The sequence below is a fragment of the Mesoplodon bidens genome (genome assembly GCF_964165515.1).
Source record: "Mesoplodon bidens genome assembly, chromosome: 11".
NCBI classification, from domain to species: domain Eukaryota; kingdom Metazoa; phylum Chordata; class Mammalia; order Artiodactyla; family Ziphiidae; genus Mesoplodon; species Mesoplodon bidens.
The window spans coordinates 63,539,885-63,564,462 of record NC_138167.1 but is presented as its reverse complement, the minus strand read 5'-3'; the positions used below and the strand labels follow the sequence as shown (position 1 = coordinate 63,564,462).

General features: G+C 54.1%; 1 protein-coding gene across 1 annotated transcript; it reads left to right on the top strand.

Annotated features, from left to right (window-relative positions):
- Positions 1-1,980: 1,980 nt before the first annotated feature.
- BIK (BCL2 interacting killer) lies at positions 1,981-23,924 on the top strand (the record flags this gene model as incomplete). Its single annotated transcript, XM_081250239.1, has 7 exons — positions 1,981-2,067; positions 7,146-7,200; positions 8,001-8,076; positions 20,444-20,593; positions 21,831-21,938; positions 22,708-22,807; positions 23,434-23,924. 7 exons carry the CDS (start codon positions 1,981-1,983, stop codon positions 23,512-23,514), a joined length of 657 nt encoding a protein of 218 aa, XP_081106365.1. The 3' UTR covers positions 23,515-23,924.
- Between the last annotated feature and the right edge of the window lie 654 nt (positions 23,925-24,578).

Genomic DNA, 24,578 nt, shown 5'->3' with positions numbered 1-24,578 from the left:
ATTAGTTTCGCCAGTTCTTGAACTTCATATAAACGGATTCTTACAGTATGTTCTCTCTTGTGTCTGGCTTCTTTCACTGTTAAAAAGTTACTGTTTTGGGCTTCCCTGGTGGTGCAGTGGTTGAGAGTGCGCCTGCCGATGCAGGGGACACGGGTTCGTGCCCTGGTCCGGGAGGATCCCACATGCCATGGAGCGGCTGGGCCCGTGAGCCATGGCCGCTGAGCTTGCACGTCCAGAGCCTGTGCTCTGCAACGGGAGAGGTCACAACAGTGAGAGGCCTGCGTACCACAAAAAAAAAAAAAAAAAAAAAGTTACTATTTTGGGAATTCCCTGGCGGTCCAGTGGTTAGGACTCGGCAGTTTCACTGCGGAGGGCACAGGTTCGATCCCTAGTTGAGGAACTAAGATACCGTAAGCCACACGGCAAGGCCAAAAATTAAAAAAAAAAAAAGTTACTGTTTTATGACCAGAAACATAATACATGTTTATGGTAAAAGTTACAAGTAATGTACAAGAGAAAGAAAAGACCAGTGAGTGATATCCACACCTGTTACCCAACCTTGACCTTCTAGTGTGTTCCTTACAGAGCTTTCAAGGCAAATGAAAAATATTCTTCTACGTATATCAATTCACATTATACTTATTCTACAACCTTTTTATCTCATTTAACACAGCACAGGTACAGATGTCTTTCATGTTAGTACATGTGGGTCTACCTCAGACTTCCACATTATACTCATTAGAAACGAGTCCCCAGGGAATTCCCTGGTGGTCCGGTAGTTAAGACTCTGCGCTTCCACTGCAGGGGGCATGGGTTCGATCCCTGGTTGGGGAACTAAGATCCTGCAAGCCATGTGGTATGGCCAAAAAAAAAAAAAAAAAGAGTCCCCAGATCTGGCCCACATTAAAGGAGAACAGAGCTGCCATCAGCTGAGATGGGGAGACCGTGGGAGATGTAAGTTTGGGGGAGATGAGTTTAATTTGGCTGCATTGGCCTGAAGTGCCTCTTACATATCAGGAGGGGGGATGGAGAAGCTTCTGTGAAGTCTACTGGTTGCCCACTTCTGTTCTCCACTGGCTTTCCTGGGGGCCTTAGCCATCTGCTTCCAGGCCCCTTGGTCCCCCTCCTGGTGGCGCTCTGCTCCTGGCCGGCTGTGGCCACCCTCCAAGGCCGGAGGCTCTCTTGCATCAGGTGCCCCCGCTCTGAGCTGGCCCGAGGCTTAGAAGGGGCCCAGGAGTTCAGCTGCCTGGAGCTTGGGCTGTGCTGCTGGCCTTGGGCCAGCTCATTACAAGGGGTTTGCAACAAGCAGAAAATTTTAAGGGGCCAGAGGGGCAGAAATCCATCTGCCTATTCATGGCTGTGAGGAGGCTCCTGCCAAAGCTTTGTGGGGGAATTGAGTCCCCCCCCAAAAGGTGGCTGGGGTAACTCTCTTCTCTGGGTTTCCAAGATGTTATTCAAGCTGCCAAGAACCAGCCTTGACTTTCCAAAATCATCTTACTGCCACTGACTCTTGTCCCCAGGGGCCTCCCCAGGTGGCACCCAGGGACCCCACCCCACCTCTGACTTCCTCTCCATCTCCACTGGCCCTTGGCCGGAGACCCACCACACACCAGGCGCCAGTCCTTGGCCTTGACCTCGGTCACCCCCGCAGTCCCTGCGAGTTCTCAGAGAGGCCGAGTGCCCTCAGCTGTCACACAGCCTGGACTCCGGACCCTGAAGCCTGGGGTCCTCGTGGCTACACCGGTCACACAGCCTTGCCTGGCCCTGTGTAGAGTCAGCCTACACCTGCCTGGCAGCAAGTCTAGGCAGGGCTGGCCTGATCCAGGTCTCTGAACCCAATGCCCCGGGGAAACTGAGCCGTGCCAAGGTTCAACTCCCCCGCCCAGGACCGCCATCACCAGACTCCGAGAGGGACCAACCCCCATGGGCTTCTTGTGAATCCCCCCACCTTCCCTCACAGCTCCAGGGACAACCGTGTAAATGTGCAACCTCACCCCCTACATGGGGTCCTACAAGGAGCAGCATCACCCTCCCCTCACACGCCTTGCTAAAGGAGAAAAGGAAGCTGTGAGTAATTTAAAAATGTCGTTCAAGGGGGAGAACTGTCTGCACGTCTGAAAAATGAGGGAGGGACAGAAGGAGGAAACGGACCAAAAATAGACGAGCGTGTTGGCCCCAGAATGCTCACCCTCATGCATTTACTTGCTCGGCAGGTATTTACGGAGCACCTACTACATGAGCTGTGAACAAGCCAAGTCTGGCTTAGTCTCAGTAGGGGGCAGGGAGTCAGGCAATAGACAAGTAAACAGGTAAATACATATGCAAAGAGCAGAAGGTGCTGTGAAGGAAGATAAAGCAAGCGAGGGAAGAAGGGGAGCAGTAGCCCCACCAAGCACTGGGTGACCGGAGCAGTCATGATGTATGAGTGGGGTGTCACCATCCCTGTTCCCCAGAAAGTGAGGGAAAGTGGAGCTCTGGTGCATTAGGCCAGGGAAGGGAAGATCTCATCTCTCATCCCTCAGCATCCACACCTCTCTACCCTGCAGCTCAGCTGGCCTCTCTGAGCCTCAGTCTTCTTACCTGTAAAATGGGGATGTAATAAGTTTCCCAGAGGCTTCACAACAACTCTGTCCACAGAGGGCCTCACTAACTGGAGGACAGTGAGTATGGCTGGGTGTGGAACACAAAATAAAAGAGGTGGAGCTTTGGGGGAGGGGCAACCTGGGCACTGTTATCAGTTGGATGGAGGCTGGGGTGTCCCCGTTCTGGAGCCCTGGGCATTCTCAGAGACTCCGGGGCATCATTTCCCCTCTAATACCTCCTCACATGGCTGCCAGATTCCAATTCCCAAAGGTCTAGTCCCTCTTCTGCTCAGAGGCCTTCCATAGCTCCCAGGTACCCACAGGACAGTAAGGCCGAACCCACTTTTCTGTTCCAGTTGGAATCCAGCCCCTTCTCCAGGGTGCCCTCAAATACCTCCTCCTCCAGGAAGCCTTTCCTGATATGTTTGCCTCCTCTCTAGGATCCCAGCTCTTATTAGTTTTCCCTCTCCTGAGCTCCTGTACTTCCTGCCTAAGACCCATTGTGTACTCTATCCTGGTTCTGTCTCACTTGGAGCAAAAGGCACTTGCTGCTGTCTCTGGCTCAGCTCCGGCCTGGGACGAGACCAAACATACTTTTCTTCCTCTTCTTGGAATAAAAAGTGATGTATTTCTGATACTAGCATAAGTTAATATACTTCTGTATAGAAAATCGGGAAGATACAGAAGAACACAAGGCCAAACACTAAACCGCCTATCACCCTTATGCCCGGAGATGATCACTATTCCCATTTTGCAAGGCTGTATTTCCTTCCGGACTTTTCTATATGGATTTTTTTTTTTAATGTGGGATTGTACTGGACACACTGATCTGTAAAGTGTATTTCATTTAATAAATGACGCAGCTCCAAGATACAGTTTCTTTTGTGAATATGTCAAACTCTTCACCAGTTCTCTGTTTTTTTTTTTTTTTTTTTTTTTTAATTTGGCTGCACCGTGCGGCTTGCAGGATCTTAGTTCCCTGACCAGGGACTGAACCCGCACCCTCGGAAGTGAAAGCACGGAGTCCTAACCATTGGACTGACAGGGAATTCCCTCAAACTCTTCAGCAGCTTTTAATCCCTGTCTGCAATAACAGCCTCTGGGTTTACCCATCACCCACTGTGTACCCGGCATCACGCTGAGGACTTCCTGTGTGTTCATCCTCACAGCAGCCCTGGGAGGTGGGAAATTTCACAGAGGATGGGACTGAGGCTCAGAGAGGCCCAAGCACTTACCTGAGGCCACGCAAGTTTTAGGTGGCAGAGTCAGGATTCTAACTCAGGGCTGTGTGGCCCCAAAGTCCCAGCCCTCACCCACCAGGCTTCAGGTTCCCTCCCCAGAAAACGCTTTTACCCCAATTGCCATTTTGTTTCACTTTAGGGGGTTCACAGACTTCCTGAAGCCTAGCTACAGACCCCCAAATCAGACAGGTCAGAGAGACCTGGGTTCAAGCCCCAGCCCTGCAATCTCTTGGCTGTGTGGTCATGGTCCTCTTAGGACCCATCTCTGAGGCTCAGTTTCTTCATCTGTGAAATGAGGAGATCTACCCTCCAGGAGGCCACGTAGGGTACATGAACTCACCCAGGCAACACGCCCAGCCCACCAGGCTCTCAACAGCCTCTTGTCCTGGGAAGGTATCCCCACAAGGTGTTCACCAGGTGGGCATGGGTGGAATGTCACCGTGAGGTTGCTCTAGCTCCTGGCAAGAAGCTCAGGCCCAGCTCAGGAGAGAACCTCGAAGCCCTTTGCTGGGTCCCTCCTGATATTACGAAGTCCCTGTCAAAGCTGGAGGATTTTCCAGGTAAGGTGTCCCAAGGCTGGGACAATAGTCTGGGATGGCACGTGGAAAGACAGCCATTTAAAACCTGCTCTGGCGTCTGGCTCCACAGGTGGGCCCTGGATGCCAACCAAGGCCAGCACTTGGCAAACATGCTTGGCCAGCCCTCTCCCTGAGGCTCCCACCTGCCCTCTCCTCCCCTCCTGGGCCTTGGCATAGGAATGTTCTCATCTCTCTGCAAGGCGTCCTCACTTCTCTCAAGCCTCTGCAGGAAGGTTGCATCCTCACGGAGGCTTCCCTTGACACCCTGGTTAAAAGACCCATCCCGCCCCCACTCTTCACACACTGCCTGGCTTTACTCTCCCTCCTTGAGTGTGTGCTGTGTGCCCAGCTGCCCAGAGCTCTATTCTCCTGTCACTGGTTTCTCCTCCACTGTTTCCCCCACTTGGATGTGGGCCCTGTATTAATGCCATGAATGTGTCATCTCTAGATCCCCATCACCTACCCCCTTGCCTGGCATATGGTAGGTGTCAATCAATATTTGTTAATTGAATGATCAAAGAAAGTCACAGTAAGGACAAAACTCAACCCTAAGTCGGAGCAGAGGGTCTGCTGGGTCATGGATCCCTAAACTGCAGAGAGACATGGTCATGGCCTCAGCAGGAGGGGCTTGCCTGGGGCTGGGAGGATCCAGAGGCTCCAGAGCAGGCAGGTCTTCAGGAAGGAGGCTCCCAGGGAAGGAAGGGACTGCCCACGGGATCATGGTGCTTTCTGACAGCAGTATCCACAGCCTGATGGCCCTGGGACAGGCCAGCAAATCCTGATGGGGAAGGGGAAGGTGAGGCCCAGGAGGTTTGGAGGCCAGCCATGGAGGGTGGAAAGGACATTGCAGCAGGAGTAGGGAGACCCAGGCTTCAATCTGCTTCTGCTGCTTAAGGGCTGGGTGGTCTCTAGCAAGTGGCTGGCCTCCTTTTTCAGAGCCTCGGTTTCCTGATCTGTAAAATGGGTCCACAAGGTCTCTCTTGCCTGTACATGGACCCTTTGTGGGTGCACTGGTGTCTGTAACATGGGACAGTGTTAAGAATTATAGGTGAGGGGCTTCCCTGGTGGCGCAGTGGTTGAGAATCTGCCTGCCAATGCAGGGGACACGGGTTCGAGCCCCGGTCTGGGAAGATCCCACATGCCGCGGAGCAACTAGGCCCGTGAGCCACAACTACTGAGCCTGCGTGTCTGGAGCCTGTGCTCCGCAACACGAGAGGCCGCGATAGTGAGAGGCCCGCGCACCGCAATGAAGAGTGGTCCCCGCTTGCCACAACTAGGGGAAGCCCTTGCACAGAAACAAAGACCCAACACAGCAAAAATAAATAAATAAATTAATAAACTCCTACCCCCAACATCTAAAACAAAAACAAAAACAAAAACAAAAAAAAGAATTATAGGTGATAATAGAAAGTGCTTAGCCCTGGGGTTGAGGGATGTGAGGAGATCATGGCAGCTACTATTGTTATTGTTATTGCTATTATCATTTGCCATCTAATCCTTTTTGGACTGATAGGAAGGCAAGGCCTTCTACAGGCCCAATTCCCATTCAAAAGGTTTTTGCTTCCTCCTGTCCATTTGATCTGCATATTATTTGGGGACCTTGCAAGGCAAATATTTTCACCCACCCCCTCCTTGGGCACTTCTATCCCCCATCTGTCCCTAAACTGTCCTCCTTCCTCCAGCTGTTCTGCTAATGTTTACTGAATACCTACTCTGTACCTGGCACCATGGCTTCAGCCTTGGGACCCCTCTGGAAGCATTCTTACACACATAGATGAGACAGTGCCATTGCTTCCCCTCTGAGTCTCTCTTCTGTCATCTGAAGAGTGCTTTTGGAGAGAGGGCCCTATCTTGGAGGGCTCCTCCCTCTGCCTGTAAAGCACCCTGTGGCTATTAGCAGCCCAGGGCAATCCAGGCTTTGTAGGGCTTGGAGTCAATGTGATTTGGGAGGCCCTCAAAGAAAGGATTACAAAATCAGAAGAGGCCAGAAGAGAGGGTGGGAGGGGCCTTGAAGCTTAAACTCTGCTGGGAGTTTACTAAACATTTGATGATTATCTCCTCTGATCCTCCCTATAACCCTATAGGGTGGGGGGGGGAGGGGGCATGCCATCATCCCATTTCACAGATGAGAACAATGAAGGAAAAATCCGTATCAGTGTCATCACTCCAGAGGTGGGAAGAAGGGGTGAGGGGATCTCCAACAGGTAGCAAATGGCAGAACTAAGGGGAGGGGGGCTTCCCTGGTGGCGCAGTGGTTGAGAGTCCGCCTGCCGATGCAGGGGGACACCGGTTCATGCCCTGGTCCGGGAAGATCCCACATGCCGCGGAGCGGCCGGGCCCGTGAGCCATGGCCGCTGAGCCTGCGCATCCGGAGCCTGTGCTCCGCAACAGGAGAGGCCACAGCAGTGAGAGGCCCGCATACGGCAAAAAAAGAAAATAAAAAAATAAAAACTAAGGGGAGGGGAGCTCCCCGGACCCTGCTGTTTCTCTGTTCCAAGAGGCAGCAGGACTGAGGTAAACAAGCTTTGTTTTGTTCCTGGGACAACAGCTACTTTGTAACCCCAGTGCCCTGCTCTGCATTCCTCTACCTCAACACACCCCAGCAATAACAGGTTGAGGACTTGAGACCTTACACCTCCTTAGCCCACCCCAGGGCTGGGTACCACCCTGCCTGGACCTTTTCTGATTTCTCCTCCCTCCCCCGAGGCTTTGGGGGCCCTTCTCTGCCACTCATCTCCCCCTAGGCCCAGGAGCGCCAGAGCAGGGCGGGCTGCCCCCACTATGGCGATGGGAATGGAGGTGTGATGGATGGTGCAGTTGGAAGGATGCGGGGTGGGAAGGAGTGGGGCAGGAAGACTCCAGGCTTTGGTAGGATGCTGCTGATGCTGCTTCTACAGAAGTTTGAGTCTTAGTTTTCACATTTGTGAAATAGGCTTAAAAACACCTAAAGCCTGATGGTTGCCAGGACCTGGGGGAGGGAGGAATGGGGAGTTATTGTTTAGTGGTATACAGTTTGTTTTGAAAGATGGAAAGTTATGGAGATGGGTGGTGGTGATGGTTGCACAACATTATGAATGTATTTAATACCAGTGAACAGTACACTTAAAAATAGTAAAGATGGCAAATTTTGTTACGTGCATTTTACCACAGTTTAAAAAATTGAAAAAAAAAAAAAAACCCAAACAAAACCTAACTCCTGAAGCTGCCAGCACTAAGAGCGCCACTATTTGAGCGCCGAATTCATGCTGTTATTTAGCAGGTCATTAAGTCCTCTTTGAGCCTCCAGGGCAAGGAAAAAGCATCAATCCCCTAGGAGTTATTTGAGGATATAAAGATCCTGGAATACCCACCCAAATGCAGCCAGGGGATTCATCCACAAATATTCCCCGGAGCAAACCAGCGCACGCGACAAAACAAACTTGCAGACCGCAGGAGGCAGAAAGACAGTAAACAAGTAAACAGATCACACTTGTAGCAGCTCTGTTGCCGTTCGGACCCGACTGGGTCCTGGAGTCCGTGCTATCGGCCGGGGAGGCGGCCCTGAGGGCGGGCCGGGGCGGGGCCCGGCGTTTTATATGGTCGCGCGCGCGGGCCCCTAGCCGTAGACAATACGCCTCCCGGCTCGAGCGCTGCGGCCGCCGCCACCATCACCGCCACTGCCACCGCCGACGCGAGGTGAGTCCGAGCCCTGCCCCCCCCCCACGCTGTGACCCTAACTCCGCTGGCGTCCGCCCCTCTGCCCAGCCCGAGCCCGGTAGGTAAGCGCCCGGGGGCTGCCCTGGGCGCCGGCTGGAAGGTGGGGGACCCGTACCCAGGTTTCCCTGTTCCGGGTGTGTTACTCGCGGGCGACGTCTGGGGACCCCGGCTCCGAAACACCTCCTCGCTGGTGGGGGCTTCAGTTCCCGGTTGGCGATCGTGGCAGCCGGGGCCTCTGCGGGCCTCAGTCTCCGCATCTGTGCAATGGGGCGGTCCCTCTGCGCCGCGACCCGGGAACCCGGCGCCGCATCGCCCCGCTCCTCCCTCCTGCGCGGCCTCCCACGTCCTCGGGGGACCGGGCCAGAGAGCGGGGCTGCCAGCCCAGGGCCGAGACGGTACAGCCGCGCGGCCACCAAAAAACGGAAGATGGCGTCGAGTACCGGTCCCCGCCGACCCCTGGGCGCCCCGGAGCCGCGCACCTTCGAGGGGCTCGAGACCGCCCGGACTCGGGACGCGGGGAAGTCCGGAACAGGAACTGCGCGCCGAGCGGGCGCGGCGCCCTCCTCCTACCCACGCCCAGTGCAGGTGCGCCCCGCGGGGAAGGCGCCCGGCTCGCTTGTGTAAACCGGGGACCGCCGGGCGCCGCGACGCTGGAGGGGCCGCCGGGCACGTTCTATCCGGTGACCACGAGGGGTCCGGCCGCCAGCCCCGCGCGGCCCCAACCAGCCCTGGGGGTGGGGGTGGGGTGCCCCCCGGGCTCGTTACCTCCTGAGTGTGAGTCGTTTTGTAAACCGTTCATTGTTACTGTAATTTTCGCCAGAAGGAGCCACGCTGGGGGCCGGGTGTTGTTGCTGTTGCTCTTGCTGCCGCTGCTGTTGTAACATTTTTCAAGCACCCATGTGGCTTGGTTTTCTGCGCAGGCTTCGCTCCAGCTGCCCAGGAAGGGAGGAAGGGAGGGTTATCGGCTTTATCCTTACCACGCTAGGGAGGGCTCTGTGCTGGCCAGCCTCCAAGGATGGGAGGCCTCATTTTACAGATGGAGAAACTGAGACATAGTTCAGAAGGCATTATGAGCCGTTTCCTAGAAGCCAGGCCAGACTCTCCACGCAGCCACTTTCCAGCTGTGTTGTCTTAGACGGGCTACCTCACCTCTGAGCCTCAGTTTGCTCATTCTGTAAAATGGGTCCATGAGGTTTCCCAACAGGGACGGAGGAACACCACCCCCAAGTGTTGGTGGCTGTTACTGATTTCTCTGGAGTTAACACTTTAATCTTATTTCTACTTATTTTGGACATGCCCTTGGAATGGGTCCTTAGGAACAGCACTTTTTGGGTGATTTGCACCTGATCCCTAAATGGCCTGGATTCCAGTCTTAGCACCTGGCTGCTGGTGCTGCTCTTCTGTGCACCGCCCCCCCAATCTCCCCTCCCTTCTCATTCCAGGATCTGGGGATTTCCCACCATCTTAACCTCAAGGTCACTGTGGCTTCTCCAGCCTTGCCAACATTAGACTGTACAAGTTTATTTTTGCTTGGGTTTGGTTTAAAATGCCTGAGGGGTCTGGAGAGGGTGGCTTCCAGAGTGTGGGCTTTCAGGGAGTGCCTCAAAATGTCCTTTAGGGTGGGGAACTTTTTTTTTTTTTCTTTTTGGCTGTGTTGGGTCTTCGTTGCGTTGCTGCGTGCCGGCTTTCTCTAGTTGCGGCGAGTGGGGGCTACCCTTTGTTGCGGTGCGCAGGCTTCTCATTGCAGTGGCTTCTCTTGTTGCGGAGCGTGGGCTCTAGGTGCATGGGCTTCAGTAGTTGTGGAATGCAGGCTCAGTAGCTGTGACACACGGGCTTAGTTGCTCCTCAGCATGTGGAATTTTCCCAGACCAGGGATGGAACCCGTGTTCCCTGCATTGGCAGGCGGATTCTTAACCACTGCAAGGGTGGGGAACGTTTTTAATCTACCTTCTAAAATGGCTGCCAGGTGGTCTTTCTTCTTTTTTTGGTGGAACTATGTCAGCAGGAATATTTCTCCAAGCATCAGGGATTCTGTGTGGCCTTGCATGGGAGGGTGTGAGGCCTAAAACAAATGGAGTGATGTCTTTGTGCATGTCAGACTCATCATCTCAACTCAGTTGCTTCCTTCTCTGAGAAGTCTTCCCTGACTACCTGATCTAAAGCCACAGCCCTCCCACTCTTCCCAGCGGTTCCTCTGGCCTAGTGCCTTTTTTTTGGATAGGTGAGAAGTGGATTTATTTAGAGAGATACACATTCCATAGACAGAATGTGGTCCCTCTCAGAAAGTGAGGAACAGTCTTGGGAGAAACACTCCAGAGTGTGGGCTGGCCTAAGACTTGACTTTACTGTCTTCAGGACACTGAAGACAGTGTGGAAATTATGTGTGCTCACTTCGTGTGATTTACACTAGCCTGTAGTTCCATTAGAAGAGGAATTTAGAAAGGTCACAGTCATTAGAGCATCTCCAGTGCACGTCACAGCCTGGGCACTCTGGGAAGAAGCCGGTTAGAGGATTGTATGTATGTTTATTGTAAATTCTATCAAGTCTAGTAGGTATAAAAACTGAGCTGCAAAGAAAGCAGAGAGCAGTGTTAGTCCATTTTTTCATGTCCAATCCTCTAGTAAATGGAAGGGGGTACACCGCGAAGGGCTCCATCCATCGGTGGGTCTTGACCCTGACCTCGGAGGTGTTTTCCCCTCTCCCTGGAAAGCATCCTGTTTTTAGTGAACCCATTAAGTTTGTAGACAATTAATGGCTTCTCGCTTCCCCTGCCGTGGACATAGTGGATCCCACGAGAGTCCGGCTGTTTTTTTCTTGGCTCAGAACAATTCCAAGGGGTTTCAAGGAAGTTCCCGGCACGCTCGGGATTTTGTTGTCGGCGGCCACCAGGAAGCCTGCAGCGGGTCTGGAGTGGACGTGTGCAGCCGTGGCTTTGTCCTGCCGCGGGTTGGTTGGGGCCGGGCCCTGGATGTAAGCAAATAAGTCCCCGGTCCGAGTCCCTCGTTGGCCCTGAGGCAGGCAGGAGAGGCCAGGCCTGGTGGTCAGGGCACTGGGGCGGGCTCGGGGAGGGCAGCTGATTATCCTAGTGTCAATATTAGGATGTGACAACGCAAAACACCCGCTGGGCCTTGTCAGGCACTGCTTGGTAAACCTGTTTTTCTGGAGGTGGGAGAAGACACGGGGTCACCCAGAGTCTGAAAGGAGATGCAAGCTCTGGGCCAGAGCTGGCAGCCCCACGTGGCTACCTGGGGAGGGTCACTTGTGTCTGGCTTGGAGCTCAGAGGAGGCTCTGAGACCCGGCAGGGAGATGGGCCGGATTTCCCACGTGCCGACAATGACGCATCCGGGAAATCCCAGCTCTGACACAGGGTGGGCATGCGCCTCTCCTGAGCTCCAGGCTCACCAGACGAGAGCTTCCCATTAGTGAGCGCTGACTGTATACCATGCATGCAGCCTCTGCCTCCTCTCAAAAGGTGAGGCTGTCCAGTCCAGGGTGCCCCAGCCAGGAGCTGACTGTCCTGTGAGCCCAGTTCCCTCTTTCTATTGGACATTGTACTGTCTGGTTCCCACCTTGTACTGTCTGGTTCCCACTGGGCTGTCCCTGCTCACTGGGTTCCTGCTCTGAGCTGGGGCAGATAGACAAGTAAACATTTAATGAGACCGTAATGGGCTAAGTGCCTAATCCAGGTCTGTTTACGCAGGATGCTTGGTATGGAACAGATAATTCTGTCCTGGAAGGAGGTGGGTTCTGGGCTGGGCCTGGAGGAAGAAGCAGGTCCCTGATGCCAACCTGGGGAAGGCAGAGGGAGGGTGTAAAGGTGGGGTTGAGGGTGTGAAAAGGTGGGAGTGGGGAGCTGAGATCTGTCCCAGGGAGGAAATGGGAGCCCCCAAGGCTGCTGACTGGAGCGGTCCGTGACAGGATCTGGTGAGTGGTTGAGACGCCACAGCGCTGGAGGGAGACCCAGAACTGAAGAAAGCAGGGCGTAGTCCTTCACTTAAATTCTTCTTAGGAACTTTAATTGAAGTATAGTTGATTTACAATATTGTGTTAGTTTCACGTGTACAGCAAAGCGATTCAGAAAATATATATATTTTTAAAAATTCTTTTCCATTATAGATTATCACAAGACACTGAATGTAGTTTCCTGGGCTATACAGTAAATCCTTGTTTATTTTATATATGATGGTGTGGGGACTTCCCTGGTGGTCCAGTGGTGAAGACTCTGCGGGGTAGCGTGTTCAATCCCTGGTCGGGGAACTAAGATATCCCGCATGCTGCCTGGCGCGGCCAAAAAAAAAAAAAGTAGATAGTATATGATAGTATATGAGATAAAATAGTATATGATAGTGTGGATCTGATACTCCTAATTTATTCCCCCCTTCCCCTTTTGTAACCATAAGTTTTCTGTGTCTGAGTCTGTTTTGTAAATAAATTCATCTGTACTGTTTTAGATTCCACATATAAGTGATATCATGTAATATTTGTCTTTCTCTCTGTTTGAGTATGATAATCTCTAGGTCCATACATATTGCATATTGCTGCAAATGGCAATATTTCATTCTTTTTTATGGCTGAGTAATATTTCATTGTGTATATACACACATGCACACACACCACGTCTTAAAACCAATCATGTGTTGATGGGCACTTGGGTTGTTTCCATGTCTTGGCTATTGTGAATAACACTGCTATGAACATTGGGGGTGCATGTATCTTTTTGAATTTGAGTTTTCACCTTTTGTAGATATATGCCTAGGATTGGGATTGCTGGATTCCATGGAAGCTCTATTTTTAGTTTTTAAAGGAAACTCCATACTGTTTTCCATAGTGACTGCATCAGTTTACATTCCCAAAAACAGTGTAGGAGGGTTCCCTTTTCTCCACACCCTCTTTGGCATTTATTGTTTGAAATACATGCTTCTTAAACTGCAGACCCAAGCGGTATCTTGGCACCTTTCCTTTCTAATGGTGATGGAGAAGCACAGGGGTGTCAACAGGACTTGGTCGACTGGGATCCCCTCCGACCTGGCCTTCCAGGGTCTCCTCACCATGTTTCCCCTGCCTTTTTCTGTTCAATTCATTGAAGTGTGTATTCTTACAAAGTACCACAAGCTGGACAGTTCATAAGCCACAGACATTTATTTCTCACAGTTCTGGATTCTGGAAGTCCAAGGTCAGGGTGCCCCAGACTTCCTGTATCCTCAGTGGAGGATGGGGAAGGGAGCTCTCCTGGGCCTCATTTAGAAGAGACGTAACCCACTAGCAGAGCCGTCATGATCTACTTGCCTCCCAGCCCCACCTCCTTTTCCCATTACTGGGCATTAGGTTTTCAACTGAGGAATTTGGGGCGGGACAGAAATTTTCAGACCTCAGCAAACTGGTTGAAAACCATTTCAAAATTACTTGTCAAGAGAATTATTAATCTTTTACACTTTCTCTACAGTTTTCTTCTTTTAATGGATATTTGAGCAGGAAAGGACAGAAAAGAATCTGTCCCCAGTGCTTGTTTTACAAGTGAAGAATTAGGGGTCCAGAGGGGCTAAGGAATTTGTCCAGAGTAGCACAGCCAAGCTGGAGCAGAACCCAGGTGTGCGCCCAGCCCAGGGCCTCTTCGGTACAGCGTTTCCATTCATAACTACTGTGTAAGCAGTGAGATGTAAACATTTGCATAAACAGCAGGTCCTTAGCTTGCTCTTGTCACTCACAGTAACCGTGACTTCTTTCCACACTACCCAGAGGCCCCAGCTCCTTCCATTTTTGCGGGGGCCAACCTGCCCAGGTGGGGAGGAGAAGGGGGCGCTGGTCTTGCATCATTCTTTCTGCTGACATTCCGGAGCTCATTGGGCCAGGCACTGGGGACCTGGAGCCCAGTCAGCCCTGAGCAACTCCAGCCAAACTGTGACCTTAAACTGCGGCCAAGGGTGTGTCCTGGGGTTGAGGCCAGATTTAATGTAGCTCCTCCGCAGCGTATGTGTGTGACAAGCCCTTCCCTGTTCCAACCCTCAGTCGTGATGGAGGCTGGACTCAGTAGATGCAAATAAAAAGGGTGTGGGGTTACTGAGCAATAAGCACCAGGCCCAGAGTGGGCAGCCTTTGACCGAGGCCACTCCAGCCGGAAGCCAAGCCAAGCCAATCCTGGATCTCTTGCTCAGTGGCTGGCAGTGTTTGCACCTGGTCCCGGGCCAGCACCTGTGCTGGGGTTCAAGGTGGAGGGAGGGCTCCGGTGCCGCTGCGGTGGTAGGACTTGAGGAGGGGGGTCCCTTCCAAGCTGCGGCTTTCTAACTCCTGCCCACCCCACAGGTGAATTTCCAACCTTTTGCTTGAAATACCTTTCCCTCTCCTTACTTTCCTCTCCCTCTCCCTCCTTTCTTTCCTCTCTCCTTGTCCCCCAGGTATTTCTCCTTCACTTAAGGGAAGTGAGCCCCACCCACGTCAGACCAGCTGCTTGGGGCATCTGCAGGTTCATAAGTCTGGACCTCTCCTGCCAGGTGGGGAGGGAGCGGGTGGTGCAGGGGCGGGGAGTGGGGCTGGGAGGGGTTGGATGCCTGATTCCTGAAACAGACCTTTAAGACAAACATCAGCATCTCAGACTTTTGCTTTATTTGCTTTTGCTTTATTTTTTGAATCAGTGATACCAGCACATGTTCAGGAAGAGGAAAACATTTATAGTAAAAATTCAGTCTCCTTAATACTTTTGTCCTGGAGAGTCCCCTTCCCCTCTTTACTAATCTTTCTCCTTCAGGAGAAGCACTCACGCAGGTGGAGCTGTTTGTCTTTTCTTCTTACCCCTGTGGCAGCACAGTTAAGCCGTGCTCCCTGCTGTGTGCATGCGCCTTCAGGATCTTGGCGCAGCAAGATCCTGCCAGGTACAGGCCGGCCTCACGGAGGACACATTTCCAGAAATCAAAGGGTTTGTGTGCATTTGTGACTTGGGTAGAGACTGTCAAATTGGCCCCCAGAGAAGTAGGGGCTAGCTGTTTCCCATTCCCTTCTGGGTCTGTTGATTTCTTAACCAGCTGTGGAGCCCCTGCTAGGTGGCAGAAAATGGGCAACAGTGGTATCTTTTATTCCTCTGAACAGTCCTGGAGGCTGTGCCGCTTCTGTGCTGGAGAGCCCTCTCTGGTTCTGGTCACACAGCCGTGGCAGAGCTGGGACTGGAAGCTGGGTCTGCCTTGCTGAGGTCAGGGCTTTTCCACTTGATGCTTTGAGCACTGGGTGCTCTGTAAGCCAGGGCACTGCCCTGCTCACAGAGGGGGTGGGAAGCCCCAAAGGAAAAGACTGGGGACCAGGGCTTTCCAGCTGGATCTACCCAGCAGCCACTGGCCTGGCACCCAGGACTGCATTTACCAGATGGCTCTGATGTGGTCCCAGAGGGGTCATCACCTGTTCCTGCTTTGCTGCAAGGCCTGTAGGGACAGGGGGAAGGCTGAGCTTAGGGCAACTGAGGGTCCCCCCTCCAAAGAGGGGGCAGCTGTTCCCATCTCAGTGTGTGTGTGTGGAAGAGACACAGCCAGTGGCACTGCAGGCTGGCTGGTCCAGAGCCTGCCCTCCCTTCCAAGCCCTGCAGGCGTCCTCATGGCTGTGGGGACAGCAGTTTGCATCCCGAGCTCTGGAGGAAGATGGGTTTCCACTGAGTGTGCAGGAGGGTATGTGTGGGCTGCAGCCTGGGTGGGTGTGCCTTCCTTTCATCAAAGAAGGGTTTTAAACTACTCATTTGCAAATATGCTGGGAAAAAAATAGATGCTTGAAACCAGTCCAGGCTCCTGGATCTGCAGCTGCAGTGACCTCAGTACTTGGCTTTGTTTAGTCATTCGACAAGCATTTATCTGCTCTGTGTTGTGTACCAGGAAGCAGAGATTAACAGTAAGGGCAGCTTCTTTTTACGTTTTTTTTTTTTTTTTGGCCACACCATGTGGCTTGCGGTATCTTAGTTCCCCCACCAGGGATCGAACCCGGGCCCCCTGCAGTGGAAGCTCGGGAGTCCTAACCACTGGACCGCCAGGGAAGGCCCAGCTTCTGTTTGTTCCCCGTAAAATGGCTATTGCTAGCGTCCTCATTGAGGAGTGAGTAAGCTTGTCACAGAGGTTGACTTACCCAAGGACACCGAGCAGGGACCAACAGCGATGTCAAAAGGAGACTGAGGATGGCCAGTGGCACTGCCCAGGCAAAGACTAGAGGCTTGGCACGTCTGGGCACATGCTCTGTAGTGTGGTGGGAACCGGGTCCAGGATTGGGGTGGCAGGGGTAAGGTGACCAGGGGGAGAAGAGGGCCCTGGTAATGGTGTAGCATGTCTCCCGAGGGGACTGGGGAGCTAAGAGGGGGTGGCAGGGTCAGATCTGAGGCTGCTGAGTGGAGATCAGATTGGAGACCCCAGCAGGAGCAGGGCCAGACAGGAGGGACCGGCCCTGGGCCTCCACTGGGGTGATGGGGTAGCTGGGAGGGACCAGAGCTGGCAGGCTGCTATAGGGACCCTGCCCCCAGCCCTCTGGCCACACTGTCCTCTCACTCAGATCTAGAGGCCCAAGGACAGCCTAGGCCTGGCTGCTGATTCTCCTCCATTAATACCAGCCAGAATCTTTGCATTGGCTAGGGGCAAGAGGGCTGAGGACTTGGATTCAATCTTCACTTCTCTGATTTAGATACAGGATAAGTGGGGAGCATTTTAGAGTTAATCCATATACAGGGAGGGCTTAAATCACTGCCTGACAATAGTAGATACCCAAACATGAGCCAGAATTATAAGACAGTGCTTGTTCTTGCCTGGAAGAGGAACCCTATTATCTTGGGACCATTATCCCCATTTAACAGATAAGGAAATTGAGGGTCTTGCCCAAGATCTCACTGCAAGTGAGTGGGTGGGTTAGGACGTTAACCCAAGATTCCCCCACCTGTCTTGGAGCATTGTGCAGGGCTCAGATGATGAGCAAGGGGAGAAGAGAGTCTGGTGTCTTTCTTCTCTTCCCAGGCCAGCTCAAGAGAGGTCCAGAGGGGTCTGGGGACCCACATGAAGGTGCAGACGCGGGTCCTGCCCCCAAACAGTTCAGTCTGGTTGGGGAGGCACCACTCTGTTGCTCAGCCATCCATGGAGCTGGTCAGACACAGCACAGGCCTCACCCCCAGCCTGGCCAAGCTGCCAGTAGCCACTGTCCCTGGTCAGGCACCTGCCTGGTAGGGCCCCTCATCCCATTTGGTGCCCAAGGATTCTAGGCATGTCTACTGGGGACGAGGGATATTGAGACGGTGGGTCAAGGTGAGGTTCAGGCCATGTGCCCAGTGAAGTCCCCTTGTGACCCCTTGGGAAGGGCTTGTCCACGGGACCATAAGCCATCCCTGGGAAGAGAAGAGCCCCGTGCCCAGGGGGCTGAGGAGGGGGTGGAGGCGTGAGGGATCAGGGAGACTGATGCAAATGACGGCTGGGGCAGCTTTCCCTGGAAAATAGCCATTTGCATAGACACCCTGGGGCCTGGGGCCTGGGAGCAGCAAGAGCTCCTGGTCACAATTCCTGAAATGCCAGCCTAACACAAGGTCAAGTTCACAGGGCTTACAACCTATGCAATGTTAAAACCTGTCTCCATTCATCTGGGTCTTTTAAGCCCTTTAATGGAATTTAAAATTTTTGTCCATAAAGATTTTAAGCATCCTTTCTTAAATTCATTCCTGATCAAAAACCTTATATTTCTGTAGATGTATTTATTGTCTATAATATTTTCTAGTTGCCTTGTAGGAATGCTGTTTTTTGTATGTTGATCTAGCTTGTTAAGACTCATTTACAATTTTCTTAAGGTAAACCTAACTTAATTGAGTCCACCCCGCCCCAAAGTGGTGTCCATGCATCGCCCCAACCCCGCGGGGGTCCGGGGCCTGGGAGTAGGATTTGTGACCTTGGTTCAGCCGCCCCTAATCAAAAGGGGAAGGGATGAAAGTCAACCCTGGCTACAGAAGTGGCTTCAAACCATACTAGTTTTGTCGTCTACTTTTTCCTCAAGCATGGCAGGTGGATCTAGATTCACCTCATGGCTTTGCACCGATACCCAGCAGTCTCTAGAACAGATGTGTGAAGATTTAGGCACCCAGAGTGGTACCTCTGCTGGGTGTGGGGTCTTAGAAAAGTCCCCGTGACCCTCCCTGTATGTGTGTGCTGGCCTGCTGGTTTGGGGGAGTCGCTGGGTCAGGCCTGCTTTTAACACTTTGCCTGCAGGTGCCCTCAGCAGGTGGCAGCACCTTTCCCCCCACCCTGCCGGGGGCCACCCTCCCTCCACCCACCAGATCTGACCTGACAGCTCCTTTCAGCCCACAGGGGAAGGGGCTGTCCTGACAGGTGCGGGTGGCATATGTCAGGCCAGGGCTCTTTTGTGGCCTTTGTGGCTGTGTTTACACGTCTGATCTCTCCAGCCCCAGCTCCTGCGGACCTGCCTTTCACACTGAGCTTTCATCTGGAACAGATGTAAAACTGTTTCCCTCTTAGGAAACTGAAACAGCCATCTCTCTTTGATACAAATTCTGGGCATTTATTCTCTCTGGAACAATGCTGTCCTTATGTGGTTTTCTTTCTCAAAGGCCAGAGTGCCCCAGACCCCCAAGTACCTGTCTGCGCCCTTGATGACATCATGTCCATCTCTGCATGCAGTTTGGATGCATTGTTGAGAATAACTTGTCTAGACTTGCCCCGAGACACCTGGAGGACCCAGGAACCTTACCTGTGTGCCCACGAGCCCCTGCCCTGTCTTTCTTTGCATTTCCAGCCATCACCCTTTAATGCTGAAAGCACGTGGTAAGCGCACACATGCTTGTTTAGCTCCATGTCTCTGTGCCCATGCACATCCTGCCTGCAGTCCACTTCAGGGATGAACGCTGGTTCACTCTGGCCTGGGGAGCAGGAGGCTTGGGTGTAAGCCAACTAGTTATTAATACAATTAATTTTTTTTTTTGGCCGTGCCCTGCGGCATGTGGGATCTTAGTTCCCCGACCAGGGATCGAACCCGTGCCCCCTGCAGTGGAAGCTGGGAGTCCTAACCACTGGACTGCCAGGGAATTCCCTACAATTTATTATTATTATAAGAATAATGGACTGAAGTACAGGGGTCATAACAGTGCCTGTTCCCCACCATGTTCCAGGCTCTGCTCCAAGTACTTAAGGTTGAGATTCCTTCATTCCCCAACAGCCCAGTGGGGGGGCCTCTTGATACCTTACAGATGAGGAAACTGTGACATCACACAGCTGCTGAGTGGAAGAGCTGGGATTTGAACTCAGGCCCTTTGGTTCTTCATTCACTATATTCTGAACTGAAGGCTGTTTGATACAGTGTGGGGTAAATTCTGGTGAACACGGTCACAGGCCTCACTGGCTATCACAAGCGATGATGTGAACACGTAAACTGCCCAGGCCGTGTCTGCTCCCTTTCAGCCCCCATGTCAGACTTCTGAGACCTCATTGACTAGAACTGGGTTTAATGCCCACCACTAGCTTCGAGGCGTGCCGGGCAAGTGAGAACAGGAGTGTCAGACTGCCTTAGATGAACCCAGATCAGGGCCACCCCAAAGAAAATAGTTCTGTTAGCAAGGTGCCAGGGGAGTGGAGAGGTGAGACAGTCAAGGGAAGAAAGGAGGTTATTATAAAATACTATGTAAGGAGTGATCCCATTTTTTTTTTAGGTTCTCATTAGTTATCTATTTTATACACAGTAGTGTATGTATGTCAATCCCAATCTCCCAATTCGTTCCCCCACCCCCCGCTCCCTGCCCCAGGAATGATCCCATTTTTGAAAATGTGTGTGCTGTGCATGTGTTTAGAAACTGGTAATATCCCTCTGGGAGTTGGGATTGTGGATGACTTTTCCTCGTGTAGCTTGTATTTGCTTTTTCTGCTCGAGGGGTGTAGCAATTGGAAGCTGGCAGAACCCAAGGAATTGGCTCTCCTGCTGGAGCCCAGCCTTAGTCCACCGTGACACCAGACACTTGGGTTTTTTAGTTTGGCTACAGGCCTCTTGGGGGCCAGTATTAGAACCTTACGTTTGTAGTCTGATTTTCTCTCTTTTTTTTTTTTTTGGCCGTGCCCCACAGCTTTCCGGATCTTAGTTCCCCGACCGAGTCCTAACCACTGGACCACCAGGGAATTCCCTGATTCTCTTTTCACAAAAAAAAAAAAAGAGAAAAAGGCAAGGGCGCTTATGAGTCTTCTCCAAATCCCTGAGGGGTGTATGACAGAACAGAGAGGCACGGTGACTTGCCCAGAGGCACACAGCCAGCATACACAGCAGGATTCACGCCAGGGGGAGCTAGGGTAGAGGTAAGGTGACTAGTGAGTGACCCCGCAGAGCATCCAGTCTTCGTCTTTTTTCTCCAGAGAAGAAATGTATCAAGCAAGACCCCTCTCTAGGAACCTCTTTTTGTACACCTTCCTGCAAAACCATGGCCCTGGCTTCCTGGATGACCAAGGGGAGGGGCTACCCGGCGTGACCAGTATCTTGGAGTTCCACCCTGTCTCCCCCTACAGGTAGGTCCCACTTGCCTCTGGGCCCCGCCCACCCCCATTCCTGGTCAGTGACTGTGGCCGGGTGGTTAGCAGAGCCTTCTGGGCTCTCCAGACAGGGCTGCAGAGTGGAAATTCCCCGGGCGTGGTCATGCAGGCCCTGGGCGAGGCAGCTGTGCTCTGACAGAAGCTCACAGAGGGGCCCCTCAGAGCACCCAGCATATTCATAGTCCCAGGATGGCCCTAGGGCACTGGCCATCGAAATGACTCAAGCTTGTGGCCTTAAGACAGGGTGCCTCCTGGCCCTCAGGACCACAGTCACCTCAAGGCCTCTTAAGAGATGGATTCAGTTTTAGAAAATCAGAAGGAGGCCACTTCAGATGCAGACCTGATCCCAGTTGTCAGGGCAGCCAAGAAGAGATTGTCCCAGCATCAGCACCAGGGTTCTGGATGCTTCCCCCTGCTTTAGGCCTCAGGAATCTCTTAGCCGTTAGGTCCTGGACTTGGGGTTTGGGACTGGTCGGGACTTTAGGGCTGGAGGGACCTGAAAATCTGCCACCTTCCCTTCCACGATGCATCTGTAGATGGAGCCCGGGGCAGTGTTGTCCTGACTTCAACCCACCCCACTACCTGATTGTCGGCCAGCCCTCCCTAGCAAACCCCTACCCCAGACTGGGCAGGTGGCCAAGGCTAGGCTGGGAGGGGCTCGGGGTCCTGGGTATTCCCAGCCAAGTCACCGGGATGGAATGTGGGCAGCCCGCTGAGAGCAGAGCTGAAGCTGGCCCAGGTGCCCGGTGGGCGTGTGCACGGCCCCGTTTCCATCAGGGACTCATTCAGTGAGAATGGGGCGCCTAGACAGGGGCCAGGTAGCCCCCCCTTTCTGAGAAGGGGTGGTGCCATCAGAGGTAATGTCAGGATTGGGGTCCAGGGGACGTGTGCCAGGGTCCCTCCCAGGGTTCTCTGGGGCACTCAGTTATCCTGGGAGGGGAAAGGGAAGCTGACTGCTGTCACAGGCTCGCAGTGTCTCCCTGCGCTCCCACAAGGGGGGGCGGGCACAGGCTTCTCCTGGGCAGCCCTCTCCCCGGGGTCTAGGACTTGCACTCCAGGGGAGGGGACCCCACGGGCTTCTTCTGAAGCAAAGTGGGAGCCAGAGGAGGGGTGTGTGAAGGTTCCCTGCCCCTGAACCTCGCGACGAACCTGTCGGTCTGGGGCCGTGGGTCACCAGCGCAAACACACCTAGCTCCCTGTGGCCTCCCTGCAGTGACGGCCCCCACTACTTGGCCATGCAGCTGGCCTCCATTGCCGACGAGATGGAGCTGAGGCTGCTGCTGCCCCAGTTCGTCGAGCCCATCCGGATGACCGTGTACAGGTGATGAGCCCCTGCCCGGCCCAGGACCCCCACAGACCAGGGCTGGCCCCCGGTGGCTCCACTCCTGGGCAGCCCTGAAGCCCGCATCTCCCCCTCCCCCCGCTGGGTCCCCAGTTCCTGGAGCTGGCCTGGGCCACAGACCCCAGCGCCTTTCTCTCCTCCCCTCATCGAGCCGAGACAGCCCCTTTCCAGCAGAGCCTTGACCTAAAATGACAGGAATTGCTGAGTGAGCCGAGACAGAGCTCCGTGCCCAGTCGTGTGGGCGGAGCCTCCTCCATGGGACGGGCTCTTGCGTGAGGACTCAGCTTCCGGGAATTGCCGGCTTCCTTGCAGGTTCCCGGAACCTCACAGAATTGCCCAGGTGGGGACGGAGAGACCCTACCACAAAAGACCGGGATGCAAGCTGACACGGTCCCTTGGTCTCCGGGGAGGCAGCCTTCCTCTGTGGAGCCCGGGCCTCTCTCAGAACATGGCTCCTCCTCCCCTGGACCTGCCTCTGGGCCGGTGGGCAGCGGGGCGTTGCCCTGGGTCCAGCTCCGGGACGCAAGTCCAGACCCCTAGCAGGATGACTACGGGACCACAAACAGCCCGTGGAGAGAGGCCTCTCATTGGTGGAGGCATCCAGGGAAGGGGGATAGGGTGACAGTGGGTGGGAGGGGACAGGCCCGCTTCTCCCCACAGTTGTCACCTACAGTCAAGGCCATCTCTGCCCCTGTTCCTGCGTAATGGCCCTGCCCCCCTTTGTCTTACAGCTTGTTTTTCCCCACAGCCACATAGGACTGAGGGACGTTCTTAGAAGTTTTATGGTGGCTTTCACTAACCTCAGGGAGAACAGAAGCCTCTGGAGCTTCCTGACCCTCAGGGACAGGGTAAGCCTTGATTCCATGACCTTGACTTACATTCCTGCAAGTGGTGCCAGCTGTAGAGCAGCTGCTCCACGGGGCATACCCCCTCTGGATGCCACAGTCCCCACCACTCCCTACTACCCGGTCCTGCCTGCTTCCCCCGTTTCTACTGCTGCCTGGTCCCAAAGGCCTCTGGGTTTGAGACTCTGGTTTGTGGACCAGATGCACGAATCCTTGCCTGCTTCCACACCTGTGCCGGGCTTCTCCCTCTGCCAGGAATCGCCTCCACGCGGCAGACTGCTTGCTCACAGTGGCTCCTTGTCCTGAGCAGCTTTCCTGACTGCTCCCCTTCCCTCCCCGCCAGCACAGCAGAACGTCCCCCACACCAGTTCCCGGCAGACAGGCAGCCCCTGGTGGGCTGGCCTCCGCTCCTGCCGTGTCCTCAGGGCCACTGGCCTCTCCTACCCCTCCTGTGCCCCTCAGCTTTCTGGTCACCTCGCCCCCAGAGCCCCCCAGTTCTGAGCGGAGTGCTCCCCTGCCCTGCCCCGCCCTCGCCTGCCTGGTCCCTGCTGCGGCCACACAGTGGGTGTGGAGCGAGCAGGCCTGTTGCAGGCTGGAGGTCCTCACTCATCCCCACCTTCATCCCACAGGTGTCCCCCAGCCCGTGGCCCGAGCTGGCGCTGTCCCTGCTGCTGGTGGTGACGCTCAGCTGGGGGCGCCGCCTCCACTGACCCGCTGCTGGCCCGTGTCGGGTGGGGCTGGCCCCCCGCCCACTCCGCCACCACCCTGGAGGTGGCCTTGTCGGTTTGACTGGCTTTTAACTGTTTTCTGTTGCCCCTTTTTTATATTTAAACTCTGAGTGCTGGGACACTGAGGTTCATACTAGTTTTTCCCTTGTTTTTTGTAAGAGAAATGAATTTATTATACCTCTGGGGTCGTTACCGGTTAATGACCTGCTCTCCTGGCCCTGGCCCGCCCTGTGGTGGCCTGTCCTGAGAAGGGGCCTCCCTCTCTGGGGTTGGTCAAATAGTGCGCAGCGGGGGTAGTGCTGGCCACACCCCCGTATCCGTGATGCCCCTGGCAAAAAGAATCTGCTGGAATAGATTTCTGCGGGGTGAGGAGAGCTCAATAAAATGTTGGTTTCCAGCCAGCCTCTGGTCCTCTCCGGGGGTTTGCAGTGTGGGCTGCACTTGGCCCGTGGGGTTGGGGGAGGGCAGGGCGCGCTCCTGGCCACCTGTGCACCCGCGTGTACCACACCGCCTCCCGGCTCCTTCCTGCACCTGCAAATGCTGGTGCATCTGGCCCAACACAAGCTGGTTTATCCCTCCTTGTCGTGCCTTAGTGCCTGAAGTCTGCCATTAGGGATTATTTCCTTTGGGCTGTCAGTGCCTCCTGTAACTGGGCTGCCTGCTCTCCCCACATCTGCTTAGCCAGCGCTTCCTTCTGGAGCAGTGCAGTCTGTGGGGATTCTCACATCATGGTGCGGAGAGGGGGCTGGGCGGGGGACACCAGGGGCAGGATGCCAGGCCTCCCACCCTGCGGGCTCGGCCCACCCCAGACCTGGACCCAGTGCTGTTTCTAGATCCTGCCAGGCCCTTTGGCCTCTCCCCACCCCCAGTCCCCTACCTCACGCCAACCGGGGGCTGGGGTGAGCCACCTTCTTCCAGCTCCCCCACCCACATTCCACCCCCCCAACCCAGCACCTTCTGCAGCCTTGTCTTCCTGCCCCCTCCTGGGCCCAGGGTTGGGGAGCCTTCCCTGCCCTCCACTCAGCCCCGGAGCTGATCCAGCAGAT